This window comes from Leuresthes tenuis, unplaced genomic scaffold, assembly GCF_036924035.1.
Source record: "Leuresthes tenuis unplaced genomic scaffold, fLeuTen1.0.hap1 SCAF_17, whole genome shotgun sequence".
Taxonomy (NCBI): Eukaryota; Metazoa; Chordata; class Actinopteri; order Atheriniformes; family Atherinopsidae; genus Leuresthes; species Leuresthes tenuis.
The window spans coordinates 10300089-10313133 of NW_027325371.1; the positions used below are offsets into that span (position 1 = coordinate 10300089).

General features: G+C 40.0%; 1 protein-coding gene across 1 annotated transcript; it reads left to right on the plus strand.

The window, feature by feature from the left end:
• The first annotated feature begins 363 nt into the window (after positions 1 to 363).
• LOC140273848 (myosin heavy chain, fast skeletal muscle-like) lies at positions 364 to 10459 on the plus strand. Its single transcript, XM_072369520.1, has 38 exons — positions 364 to 611; positions 744 to 887; positions 1043 to 1199; positions 1297 to 1324; positions 1412 to 1523; positions 1609 to 1701; positions 1783 to 1846; positions 1997 to 2095; positions 2182 to 2285; positions 2369 to 2507; positions 2647 to 2765; positions 2867 to 3016; positions 3097 to 3267; positions 3387 to 3693; positions 4035 to 4108; positions 4188 to 4275; positions 4361 to 4478; positions 4570 to 4693; positions 4787 to 4923; positions 5040 to 5295; positions 5588 to 5830; positions 5941 to 6117; positions 6207 to 6352; positions 6439 to 6529; positions 6648 to 7037; positions 7141 to 7267; positions 7341 to 7459; positions 7607 to 7803; positions 7887 to 8070; positions 8144 to 8309; positions 8425 to 8549; positions 8693 to 9001; positions 9085 to 9288; positions 9369 to 9494; positions 9603 to 9773; positions 9889 to 9993; positions 10075 to 10170; positions 10265 to 10459. The coding sequence occupies exons 1-38, from the start codon at positions 408 to 410 to the stop codon at positions 10442 to 10444; spliced, it is 5844 nt and encodes a 1947-aa protein (XP_072225621.1). The 5' UTR covers positions 364 to 407; the 3' UTR covers positions 10445 to 10459.
• Positions 10460 to 13045: the final 2586 nt, after the last annotated feature.

The following is a 13045-nucleotide window of genomic DNA, read 5'->3' on the forward strand; positions in this document are numbered from 1 at the left end:
TTTGTAATTGATTAATTTTTTAAAGATTGAAACGTTTTAGATTAACTTGAGAGACTTTGGAAACAGTCTTTATTGTTGTATTTGTAAATAAATTATTGTTTGAGACTGTAAGGAATTACATGACCATGTAAGTTAGCTAAAATAGGCAAAATGTTTACTGCTGTTTCTGCTTTAGTTGCAGTAGATTTTTGTTAAGTTTTTGCTCCTTTCAATGTTTATATACACAGCATCTTTAGACATCAACACATCTGGGCCATTCACTTGGGGTAAACTGAGGTAGGATGTGCCTGCAATGACTTAATTTCATAATGATTAGAAGTATTTTCAAAGTCTACTCAAACTATATATCAGTGAAACATGCTCACAGTAATTTAAACTTCTTTTGTCAGCCTGACTAAAGTGCCAAAATGAGCACGGACGCAGAGATGGCGCAGTATGGCCCTTCGGCCATATACCTCCGCAAGCCAGAAAGAGAGAGGATTGAGGCTCAGAACATGCCATTTGATGCTAAAACAGCAGTATTTGTGGCAGTTCCTGATGAAATGTATGTCAAGGGAAAACTCGTCAAGAAAGAGGGTGGAAAAGCCACAGTTGAGACGGATGATGGGAAGGTAGGTACAACTTGCTGTTTTGATTTTATTTTACTGTATCTAGCTTTTGTTATCCTGTTCTTATTAAGATGCATACTCATATTCTATATAAATAATTCATTCATTAGTATTAAAAACACAATTTTTGTGCAGAGTGTTACTGTGAAAGAGGATGACGTCCTTCCCAGGAACCCTCCAAAGTATGATAAAATTGAGGACATGGCCATGATGACCCACCTCAACGAGCCTTGCGTGTTGTATAACCTCAAAGAGCGTTTTGCATCATGGATGATCTACGTAAGGTTTCAACTTATCATTCAGATGGGAATGATACAACACAAACAATAAATAAACACAGTGCTGCCTTTTCTCAACAGACTGAAGCACAAATAGAAATGATATATGTCAAATGTAGATGGTCATCTTTGGTGTGATCTTCCCTCTCTTCACAGACTTACTCTGGCCTGTTCTGTGTCGTCGTGAACCCCTACAAGTGGCTTCCAGTGTACGATGCTCAGGTTGTTGGCGCATACAGAGGCAAGAAGAGGATTGAGGCTCCACCTCACATCTTCTCCATCTCTGACAATGCCTATCAGTTCATGCTCACTGGTAAGAAAAGCATGTAAATTTGAACAAATATGATTTTCATGTATTTTGACCAAATATTGCATCAAATGAAGTATTTGTTTATTTTTGTTTATTTCAGATCGTGAGAACCAGTCTATCCTTATCACGTAAGAAATGGAATGAGTATGTTTTCAGTACATTTGTAGACATATAAAAGCAAACTCAAGATATATCTCTCTATCTCCGGCTCTTAGGGGAGAATCCGGTGCAGGAAAGACTGTCAACACCAAGCGTGTCATCCAGTACTTTGCAACAATTGCTGTGGCTGGATCAAAGAAGGCAGATGCAGCACCTGGCAAGATGCAGGTGTGCTTGACTGTTATGAGAAAAATGATTAATGTCTGTTTTAAAAAATATACGCAATATAAGTAAATGTCACTGTATTTTTTAGGGTTCACTGGAAGATCAAATCATTGCAGCCAACCCTCTGCTGGAGGCCTATGGTAATGCCAAGACTGTGAGGAATGACAACTCCTCTCGTTTTGTAAGTGTTGAAGGGACTGAAACTAACAGTTCTTTGAGCTGTATTTCAAGAATCTCATTGACTTAAATGTGATATGTTTAGGGTAAATTCATCAGAATTCATTTTGCAACCAGTGGAAAACTGGCCTCAGCAGATATTGAAACATGTAAGTCACGCATGTTATTTAGTCACTTGTGTTTGAATTTATGCTTGAATTGATTACGAGAGACTGGAAAACTTCAAGAAACATTTGATGCCACTGTGTGATGACATGCAGGCAATGTACACATTTCTGACACTGATTTGCTGAATTTAGATCTGCTGGAGAAGTCCCGTGTCACCTTCCAGTTGTCTGCTGAGAGGAGCTACCATATCTTTTATCAGTTGATGACAGGCCACAAGCCTGAGCTCCTGGGTATGTAACTACTTCAATATGATACTGAAATGTGAAAGATACAGATCATCCAAACAATATAATCAATACCTGTTGTACTCTTTTAGAGGCTCTGCTGATCACCACCAACCCCTATGACTATCATATGATCAGTCAGGGTGAAATCACTGTCAAGAGCATCGATGATGTGGAGGAGTTCATCGCAACAGATGTAAGACAACATTATGTTAATTTGTGTGTTGTTTAAACTTGATACCAGGCAGAAATGTTACAAAAGCTTTATCACCCTTGCAGACTGCTATTGACATCTTGGGCTTCAATGCTGAGGAGAAAATGGGCATCTACAAGCTGACTGGTGCTGTGATGCATCATGGTAACATGAAATTCAAGCAGAAGCAGCGTGAGGAGCAGGCAGAGCCTGATGGCAATGAGGGTAAACTTTTAAAATTTACTTCAAATTTATTTAAAAATAATGTATAGTTCATCAGGGGTTAAAGTGTACCTGTTTATCTGCAGTTTAACTAAACACATCCCTGTGCTCTGGCAGCTAAAGATCTCTTTCTTTCCATCAGAGGCAGATAAAATCGCTTACCTCTTGGGACTGAACTCAGCTGATATGCTGAAAGCTCTGTGCTACCCAAGAGTCAAGGTTGGAAATGAGATGGTCACCAAAGGTCAGACCGTCCCACAGGTAACTGAGATCAGGTTTACTGGAATTTCTTTTACTCCATATTTGTGTTTTGAAAGAGAGCATATTAAAAAAAATGTAAATGCTCAAACCTTTTCTTCTAGGTCAACAATTCTGTCATGGCTCTGTGCAAGTCTGTCTATGAGAAAATGTTCTTGTGGATGGTCATCCGTATCAATGAGATGCTGGACACAAAGCAGCCAAGACAGTTCTTCATTGGAGTGTTGGATATTGCTGGATTTGAGATCTTTGATGTGAGTTGGAAAAACATCTAAAATAGTTTTAACATCAACCCTATTTTGCAAAGAATTTAAACCCCTCTGTTTGATCACAGTTCAACAGCTTGGAGCAGCTCTGCATCAACTTCACCAATGAGAAACTGCAACAGTTCTTTAACCACCACATGTTCGTCCTGGAGCAAGAGGAGTACAAGAAAGAAGGCATTGACTGGGAGTTCATTGACTTCGGTATGGACTTGGCTGCCTGCATTGAGCTAATTGAGAAGGTGAGTCACTGTTAATATGGAAAAGAAATCAGGATTTTTGTGCAAATGTTTATGTAAATATGTATTAATAAACATAAAGTTACATTTGACTTCTAATTTGAAATATCAATTCTTCTCAGCCAATGGGAATCTTCTCCATCCTTGAAGAGGAGTGCATGTTCCCAAAAGCCTCTGACACAACTTTCAAGAACAAGCTGCACGATCAGCATCTTGGCAAGACCAGGGGCTTTGAGAAGCCAAAACCTGCAAAGGGCAAGGCTGAGGCTCACTTCGCATTAGTTCATTATGCTGGTACTGTGGAGTACAATATCGGTGGCTGGCTGGATAAGAACAAGGACCCACTGAACGACTCAGTTGTTCAGCTCTACCAGAAGTCTGCCAACAAACTGCTGGCCCTCCTGTATGCAACTCATGCTGGAACAGATGGTAAACATAAGGGAACAGATTAATGAGAAAATACAATGTCTGGCATATGGTATATATAATTATAGTCAAACCGCTGTTGTTATATTGCAAACACATACCCAAAATGTATCAGAAAGCTATCTCTTAACTGGAACTTTTATTTACGGTACGAGATGGAGCGCAACATGGTATGATATTTCTATTTCATAACTTATGTCAAGCAGGATATGCTCTTCATGATGAAACACGAAGTCATAGTAAAAAGCTTACTAAAATTCCAGTTGACTAATAGAATCAAATTCCATTTTTCATACTATAGCTAGTTAGTGACATAAATTAAATTTAGTGATTTTTTTAAACAGAGGCCAGTGGTGGCGGCAAGAAGGGCGGTAAGAAGAAGGGCGGTTCCTTCCAGACTGTGTCTGCTCTTTTCAGGGTAAGTATAGTTAGATTTTCTTGAGGGCAAAATCATAGATAAATGCCTCATAAACACCAACGATCTTGCTGATCTATAGGAGAACTTGGGCAAGCTGATGACCAACTTGAGGAGTACTCACCCTCACTTTGTGCGTTGCCTAATTCCCAATGAATCAAAGACTCAAGGTAAAAAGCCTCCAGTTGTAAATTTTGAACTAAACATTGAACATTTATACAGAAAACATTCACAACAATTATTTCTAATACCCAGGTCTTATGGAGAACTTCTTGGTCATCCATCAGCTGAGGTGTAACGGTGTGCTGGAAGGCATCAGAATCTGCAGAAAGGGCTTCCCCAGCAGGATCCTCTACGGTGACTTCAAGCAGAGGTGAAAGCAGTTGACACTATAAGCAAGTAAAAATTATTTTTTTTAGGTCAAAATTGGAAGAAAACATGAACATCATTACTTTTTATTTCAGATACAAAGTGTTGAATGCTAGTGTCATCCCTGAGGGACAGTTTATTGACAACAAGAAAGCTTCTGAGAAGCTTCTGGGCTCCATTGATGTGGACCAAAGTCAGTACAAGTTTGGACACACAAAGGTACGATTCAGTAGGATAATACGAAACTCTGGGCACAAATACACTGTGCAGTCATCTTCATTGATGGGTTCTTCTTTTCACTTGTAAAAATAGGTGTTCTTCAAAGCTGGTCTGCTGGGTACCCTTGAGGAGATGAGAGATGAGAAACTGGCTGAGCTGGTGACAATGACTCAGGCTCTCGCCAGAGGATATGTCATGAGGAAGGAGTTCACCAAGATGATGGAGAGGAGGTGGTAAAATTATGACATACAACAAATGGTGTTTTATTGCCCTCTTATAACAAGCTGTAAGTGCAGAAAAAAGTAACATCTTGTTTTGATTTTTTTTTGCTTGTTTGTTTTTTTAGAGAGTCTATCTACAGCATCCAGTACAACATTCGTTCATTTATGAATGTGAAGAACTGGCCATGGATGAACCTGTACTTCAAGATCAAGCCTCTTCTGAAGAGTGCTGAGACTGAGAAGGAGCTGAGCCAGATGAAGGAAAACTATGACAAGATGAAAACAGATCTGGCTACTGCTCTGGCCAAGAAGAAGGAGCTGGAGGAAAAGATGGTTTCTCTGCTGCAGGAGAAGAATGACCTGCAACTCCAAGTTGCTGGAGTAAGTAAGAAACACCAGCAAGTGTGACCACTTAACATCTATACTTCAATAACTAAGACAGCTGCCTGTCTTAGTGAAGTGATACTTCCACAGTGAAGTGATACTTCCGCATAAATGTTTTAGATATAAAGAAAATATACTGTTGCTATCTATATATATATATTTAATATATTCTTTATTATTAGTCAGAACTTGTAAACTTGTATACTGCATAGATATAGAATTCCAAAGATATAATAAGCCTTAGGAAAACAATGATCCCAAATTCTTGTCTATTCACCACTAACCATAGGAAATTGAGAGTCTCTCGGATGCTGAGGAAAGGTGTGAGGGGCTCATTAAGAGCAAGATCCAGCTTGAGGCCAAACTCAAGGAGACATCTGAGAGACTGGAGGATGAAGAGGAAATCAATGCTGAGCTGACTGCCAAGAAGAGAAAGCTGGAGGATGAATGCTCTGAGCTGAAGAAAGACATTGATGACTTGGAGCTCACCTTGGCTAAAGTGGAGAAGGAGAAACATGCCACAGAAAACAAGGTTATTATCAGTTAGACATATCGACAGCAATCTGATTAAAATGTGGCCATTTATTTTTCAGATATGTAGCTGTTATGATGACATTTAAATGTGTTTCATGCAACTCATAGGTGAAAAACCTGACAGAGGAGATGGCATCTCAAGATGAGTCCATTGCCAAGTTAACCAAGGAGAAGAAAGCCCTCCAAGAGGCCCACCAGCAAACACTGGATGATCTCCAGGCAGAGGAAGACAAAGTCAACACTCTGACCAAGGCCAAGACAAAGCTGGAACAGCAAGTTGATGATGTAAGAAAAGAATTGCTTTGACTTTGATTTAACAATTAATCTTGGATCCGAAGCTTACAATCAAGAATTATCATTCATTCATTTTATAGCTTGAGGGCTCATTGGAGCAAGAGAAGAAGCTCCGTATGGACCTTGAGAGAGCCAAGAGGAAGCTTGAGGGAGATCTGAAACTGGCCCAGGAATCCATAATGGATCTGGAGAATGACAAGCAGCAATCTGATGAGAAAATCAAGAAGTAAGTGGTACAATTTAGTCAGGGAATATCTTCCTGAGTTCACATATATTAATGAACTAACATTTATTTATGCTTTTCACAATAAGGAAGGACTTTGAAATCAGCCAGCTTCTCAGCAAGGTTGAGGATGAACAGTCTCTTGGTGCTCAGCTTCAGAAGAAGATCAAGGAACTTCAGGTAAGATTGCATCAAATTAATTCCAGTTTATTACTATTTATCATTTTCAAATATATGCTTCAATGCTGAATCCAGTTACTGAACCCTCTTGTTTTTACTTTCTTAAACTCAAATCTAGGCTCGTATTGAGGAGCTGGAAGAGGAGATTGAGGCTGAGAGGGCTGCTCGGGCTAAAGTAGAGAAGCAGAGAGCTGACCTCTCCAGGGAGCTTGAGGAGATCAGTGAGAGGCTTGAGGAAGCTGGTGGAGCAACAGCTGCTCAGATTGAGATGAACAAGAAGCGCGAGGCTGAGTTCCAGAAGCTGCGTCGGGACCTTGAAGAATCTACCCTGCAGCATGAAGCTACTTCAGCAGCTCTCCGCAAGAAGCAGGCTGACAGTGTTGCAGAGCTGGGAGAGCAGATCGACAACCTCCAGCGAGTCAAACAGAAGCTGGAGAAGGAAAAGAGCGAGTACAAAATGGAGATTGATGACCTCTCCAGCAATATGGAGAATGTTGCCAAAGCAAAGGTCAGTACTTGGTTTGCTCATCAGTTTGAGTGTAACTAATGAATAATCAACTTGTTTTAAACATGTAGAAAGTAACAATATATTTCATATATTGTGATTTCAGGGCAACTTGGAGAAAATGTGCAGATCTCTTGAGGACCAGCTGAGCGAGCTCAAAGCTAAAAATGATGAGAACGTTCGCCAGTTGAATGATATTAATGCTCAGAGGGCAAGACTTCAGACAGAGAATGGTGAGTCACTTGTGATAAGAAACTGGCCCGTTTCTGGTTTATAATTTTCTTACACTTATTCATCATCCTGCAGGTGAGTTTTCCCGGCAGCTTGAGGAGAAGGAAGCTCTTGTTTCTCAGCTGACTCGGGGCAAACAAGCTTTCACTCAGCAGATTGAGGAGCTCAAGAGACACGTTGAGGAGGAAGTGAAGGCATGAAAAGTTTATATCACTTCATATCATTAGTTAAAGATTAAATCTTAAAAAGTATAAAAACAAGTTTCTATACTATCCATCCAGCATTTATGTAACAATAGGTCAATGAAAATATCTGTCTGACACTCAATGTGTTTTTGACAGGCCAAGAACGCCCTGGCCCATGCTGTTCAGTCAGCACGCCATGACTGTGATCTGCTCAGAGAGCAGTTTGAGGAGGAGCAGGAGGCAAAGGCTGAGCTGCAGAGAGGAATGTCCAAGGCCAACAGTGAGGTTGCTCAGTGGAGAAGCAAATATGAGACAGATGCTATCCAGCGCACCGAGGAGCTGGAGGAGTCAAAGTGAGTCACTACAGTTTGATAATTTGAAATGTGTTTAATTTCAACTATGCACTTTTAAACATTAAAATGTGTGTTCAATGCAGGAAGAAGCTTGCCCAGCGCCTTCAGGATGCTGAGGAATCCATTGAGGCTGTGAACTCCAAGTGTGCTTCGTTGGAGAAGACCAAGCAGAGGCTGCAGGGTGAGGTGGAGGACCTCATGATTGATGTGGAGAGAGCTAATGCTTTAGCTGCCAACCTTGACAAGAAACAGAGGAACTTTGATAAGGTAAAAAAAATTAAAAATCACAAATTATGATTGTTCAAATGCACATAATAATTTTTACTAATTCTAAAAATAGGTATTGGCAGAGTGGAAACAGAAGTATGAGGAGAGTCAGGCAGAGCTGGAAGGAGCCCAAAAGGAGGCTCGCTCTCTCAGCACCGAGCTGTTCAAGATGAAGAACTCCTATGAGGAGGCTCTGGATCAGCTGGAGACCATTAAGAGAGAGAACAAGAACCTCCAGCGTATGTTAACTTTTAAACTATATCTAGATATGAACAACATACCACACCTTATAAGCTTCTAGTGTTATACCATTTTCCAGAGGTGTAATTTTTTTTTCTGTCATTTTACCTGAAGAGGAGATCTCAGATCTGACTGAACAGATTGGTGAGACTGGAAAGACCATCCATGAGCTGGAGAAATCCAAGAAGACTGTGGAGACTGAGAAATCTGAAATTCAGACAGCATTGGAGGAAGCCGAGGTACAAAAACATTGGGTTGATAGAGAGTTATTTACACCATCCAGATGAAAGCAAGTCCTTAATTTTGGCTAATCAAATCTATATTTAGAGGAACTGCAATTTGAGTTTTTAACTTATCATTTTTCTATTGAAATTAAACCAAGGGCACTCTGGAGCATGAGGAGGCCAAGATTCTCCGTGTTCAGCTGGAGCTCAACCAGGTCAAAGGTGAGATTGACAGGAAGCTGGCAGAGAAGGATGAAGAAATGGAGCAGATCAAGAGAAACAGTCAGAGGGTGATTGACTCCATGCAGAGCACTCTTGATGCTGAGGTCAGGAGCAGGAATGATGCCCTGAGAGTCAAGAAGAAGATGGAGGGAGACCTGAATGAGATGGAAATTCAGCTGAGCCATGCCAACAGGCAGGCTGCTGAGGCCCAGAAACATCTGAGGAACATCCAGGGACAGCTCAAGGCAAGTTTGGTTTTAGTGCAGAAATCAAACAAAATCATTTCAGAGAAAGGATAGTAAAGACTAACTCATATTTTCATTGTTAGGATGCCCAACTGCACCTTGATGATGCTCTCAGAGGACAGGAAGACATGAAGGAGCAGGTTGCCATGGTGGAGCGCAGAAATGGTCTGATGTTGGCTGAGATTGAGGAGCTGAGAGCCGCTCTGGAACAGACAGAGAGAGCACGCAAAGTGGCTGAGCAGGAGTTGGTTGATGCTAGTGAGCGTGTTGGACTGCTTCACTCTCAGGTTGGATTGTAATAAGTAACTTATTGCCATAAAAGATGTAAGACACGTATAATTAAAGTCTTATTTTGATCAATTTCCAGAACACCAGCCTTATAAACACCAAGAAGAAGCTGGAGGCTGACTTCGTCCAGGTTCAGGGTGAGGTGGATGATGCAGTTCAAGAAGCAAGAAATGCTGAGGAGAAAGCCAAAAAGGCTATCACTGATGTGAGTCTGCTGTTCTATTTAAATGGATAAAAATAAAATCTTCACAAAATATTTGTTTATATTTGACAAGACAAAAAGAATTTATCTTGAAACTGCCTATCATTTTAGGCCGCCATGATGGCTGAGGAACTGAAGAAGGAGCAGGACACCAGCGCTCACCTGGAGAGGATGAAGAAGAACCTGGAGGTCACAGTCAAGGACCTGCAGCATCGTCTGGATGAGGCTGAGAACCTCGCCATGAAGGGTGGCAAGAAGCAGCTCCAGAAACTGGAGTCCAGGGTATGAACTGTGAGAAAGTCACAATTTTGAATTTTCATGCTCGTAAAAAATGTACTTTTGCAAAAATGTTTCTAAGCAACACTAATACGCTCTTTATCATTGAATATCTTTGAAGGTGCGTGAGCTGGAGACTGAAGTTGAAGCTGAACAGAGACGTGGAGCTGATGCTATTAAAGGAGTCCGCAAATATGAGAGGAGAGTGAAGGAGCTGACTTATCAGGTAATATCTGGGGAAAAAAAGCCATTGACATTATCTTGATTCTCTAATAACCTCTCAAAATGGAACACTTTATGTTTGTAGACTGAGGAAGACAAGAAGAATGTAACCCGACTTCAGGATCTGGTGGACAAACTGCAGCTCAAAGTCAAGTCTTACAAGAGACAGGCTGAGGAGGCTGTAAGTGAAAGACTTGATGTTGCATGTTATCCAATTCAGTAACAATTGTTATCTGTCTCATAACTATTTCAATACAACCTCAAATCATTCCCAGGAGGAGCAGGCCAACACTCACATGTCCAGGCTCAGAAAAGTCCAGCATGAGATGGAGGAATCTCAGGAGCGCGCTGACATCGCTGAGTCTCAGGTCAACAAGCTCAGAGCCAAGAGCCGCGAGGCTGGAAGGGTAACAGTGTTTAATGTATTTAAATGTGTTTTGCATGATCAGCTATGATAACATTGAAAGTCAGTACATTCTTATGGTTCTCTACTAATTTCCGCTTCTTGTTTTTCTAGTCGGATACTGCAGAGTGAGACGTCATTTACTTGGTGTTTCTCAGCATAGTTCATAAAATATGAACTAGCAGCTTGGGGCCCCTTGATGCAACAATAAAGATAATTAATATGATGATTGTTCTGAATCTCTTTTGTTTTTGTCAGGGACCTCGGGACTCAGGACACAGATGCAGGGTCAGTTCGGATTCAAAGAGATGTTTATTATTTAAACAAACAGAGCACAGCAAAGCAGGAAAGGATCTCTAGGAAAGGAAAGGATATAAGCAGAGCAAAGTAACGGGCTATGAAAATCATAAAACATAAACATCATAAAACGCTCTAATTCAGGAGGAAAACAGAAACGCTATGAACAATTTCACAAAACAAAGACACGCTCTACCAAAAAAGGCGGATTTAAACAAAAGAGGCACTCGAAAAACCGAGGCACTATGAAACTTTAACTATAAACTTAAAGCTCTCCTTTAACAGAGGCGACTATAAAAGGTTGCAACGAAAAATCTCTCCTTGAAAATGGAGGAACAAACAAGGTTATGAAACTTACTGTATTGAATGAATAAACTAAGACTATGAACAAGAATACATTACAAAACAAGATAGCGCTACAGGAAGATCGCTTCACTGCAGGCTCGTGAAAACTATGGGTCAAGGTAAGACTGGTAATGAGGCTCATGAGAGGAGACAACATACTGGCACAAGACCAGGGAAACGCAGACTATTTGAACACATGAGGGACCAAGGGGAACAGGTGGAAACACTTGGGAATCAGAGAAGACAATGAGACGCTTGACACGGGAGGAAGGGCAAGATGAAAAAGTTCACAGTTTTAACACTCATCCAGTAATGGCTTAAATGACATGGGCATATCCATAAGAACTCATACAGGTCAGACACAAAGATCATCTTGTCAACATTTGTCTTCACCTTTTTTGCATATTGTTGCTTTATTATTCCATTACATCTGATTTGAATAATAAATCCCTCATAAAGATTGATTAAAAAAATATTTAGGATTTTGGAAAGTATTTAAGCAAAACTAAGAAGAACAAAAATGAAAAAATAAGGCAGTTTTTTTTTTCTTTCTTATGAATATTTCTTATGAATAATATCAAATTCTGCTTAGTACACAAGAAATGGCTCAAGCCTAACCTGCATTCATGCAGTGTTCTATTTGGGATGTCAAAAGAAACAAACTTTTGTGTTGCCAATTAATGTTCGTCAGTGTTTTCCAGAAAGAAACTAAAGCTTTACTTGGAATCTTGGAGCAGAACAAGGACTCCACCCAAGCTTAAAATGACCCTCCATCTTCTCGTCCAGAGGGTGTTTACTTGGGGGGCTACTTGGATTTCAAACCACTTTTGTATCCTCCTAAAGGGACTATATGGTGATACGAAAATATGTCCATGTAAAACAGGCAGAAAAAGAAATCCACACAACCATCACATCAATGTTTATGTCTCTCTCAATCAGAATGCATAATGCGTCAGAGGAACAAGATATCTAGCTTTTCTGTCAAATAATATTCACACGTGAGCATTCCAGTTGAACTGAGATAACATCAGACTAGCAACACAGCATATGGACTTGCTATCATTATAATAAATATCAACTTTGTTGCTCTCTCATGTACACACTGACACACACAAACAAATCAATGCAGCAATAATGATAGCACATCTTGATCACTCCTATCCTTAATTAACTTCATTTAAATTACCTTACATAACTCATATCATCAGCAAAGATACTATAAGGGCAGATAGAAAATACTTGTAACTGTCTTGAGTTTTACAGCATTTGCCCCAAAACAGTAAACTCGCCAACAAAATACTCAACCATCCCATTGTTATAGACAACCTGTTTTTGGCATCTGCATTTGGCTTGCTTGACAAAAAAATGTTTTGATATACTTAAGAATGTAGGATTTGCTGGGGCCCTGAAATTGTGCTTTTTCAGCAGGTGTCACATTTGATGTAGCAGCTGAGTAAAGCTAGTTTCACCAGCTGTAGAGCTTATTTTGAGCTTCATCTCAGGCAAATTGCCAACAGTTTCCTCCTCCGTTTAAGGAGATATAAAATGTGTGATTGAACTTTTATGGGTAAGACTTAATATTTAATTTTATTACAGGAATATGAGATGGCCCATCATCTTGTAACTAAAGACCACAAAAATATGGGGGCTTCTCCAAGACCAAGCTCTGGGTATGCATGTGACTCAGCCCATGAAAACATTAATATGATGTAAAAGCTATTAATAAGGGATTCAACTTTCATGGATAAAATCAAACATCACTTAACTATAAGCTACAAGTATACATTTAGAGATTTTCTCTAAAATCAACATAAAGACTTTTTTTTCCCCATACACTTCCTGCTTCATATTTGCACAAAAATCAATTATTCTACAGAAAATAGTTAAGATTCATCAGTCAAATTTTCAGCAGCTATTCTGCCAGTGTCTTGTCAGAGTCAAAGAAATTTCTGGTAAACTGAATAACTGTACCATGGTCTGTTAATTCCATAGCATCTTCGGACTCCAACAG

Coding starts and splice junctions, on each gene's coding strand:
- LOC140273848 (XM_072369520.1), top strand. CDS start 408: ATGAGCACGGACGCAGAGATGGCGCAGTATGGCCCTTCGGCCATATAC. Junction 888..1,042: donor TTGCATCATGGATGATCTAC/GTAAGGTTTCAA, acceptor CTCTCTTCACAG/ACTTACTCTGGCCTGTTCTG. Junction 7,460..7,606: donor ACGTTGAGGAGGAAGTGAAG/GCATGAAAAGTT, acceptor TGTTTTTGACAG/GCCAAGAACGCCCTGGCCCA.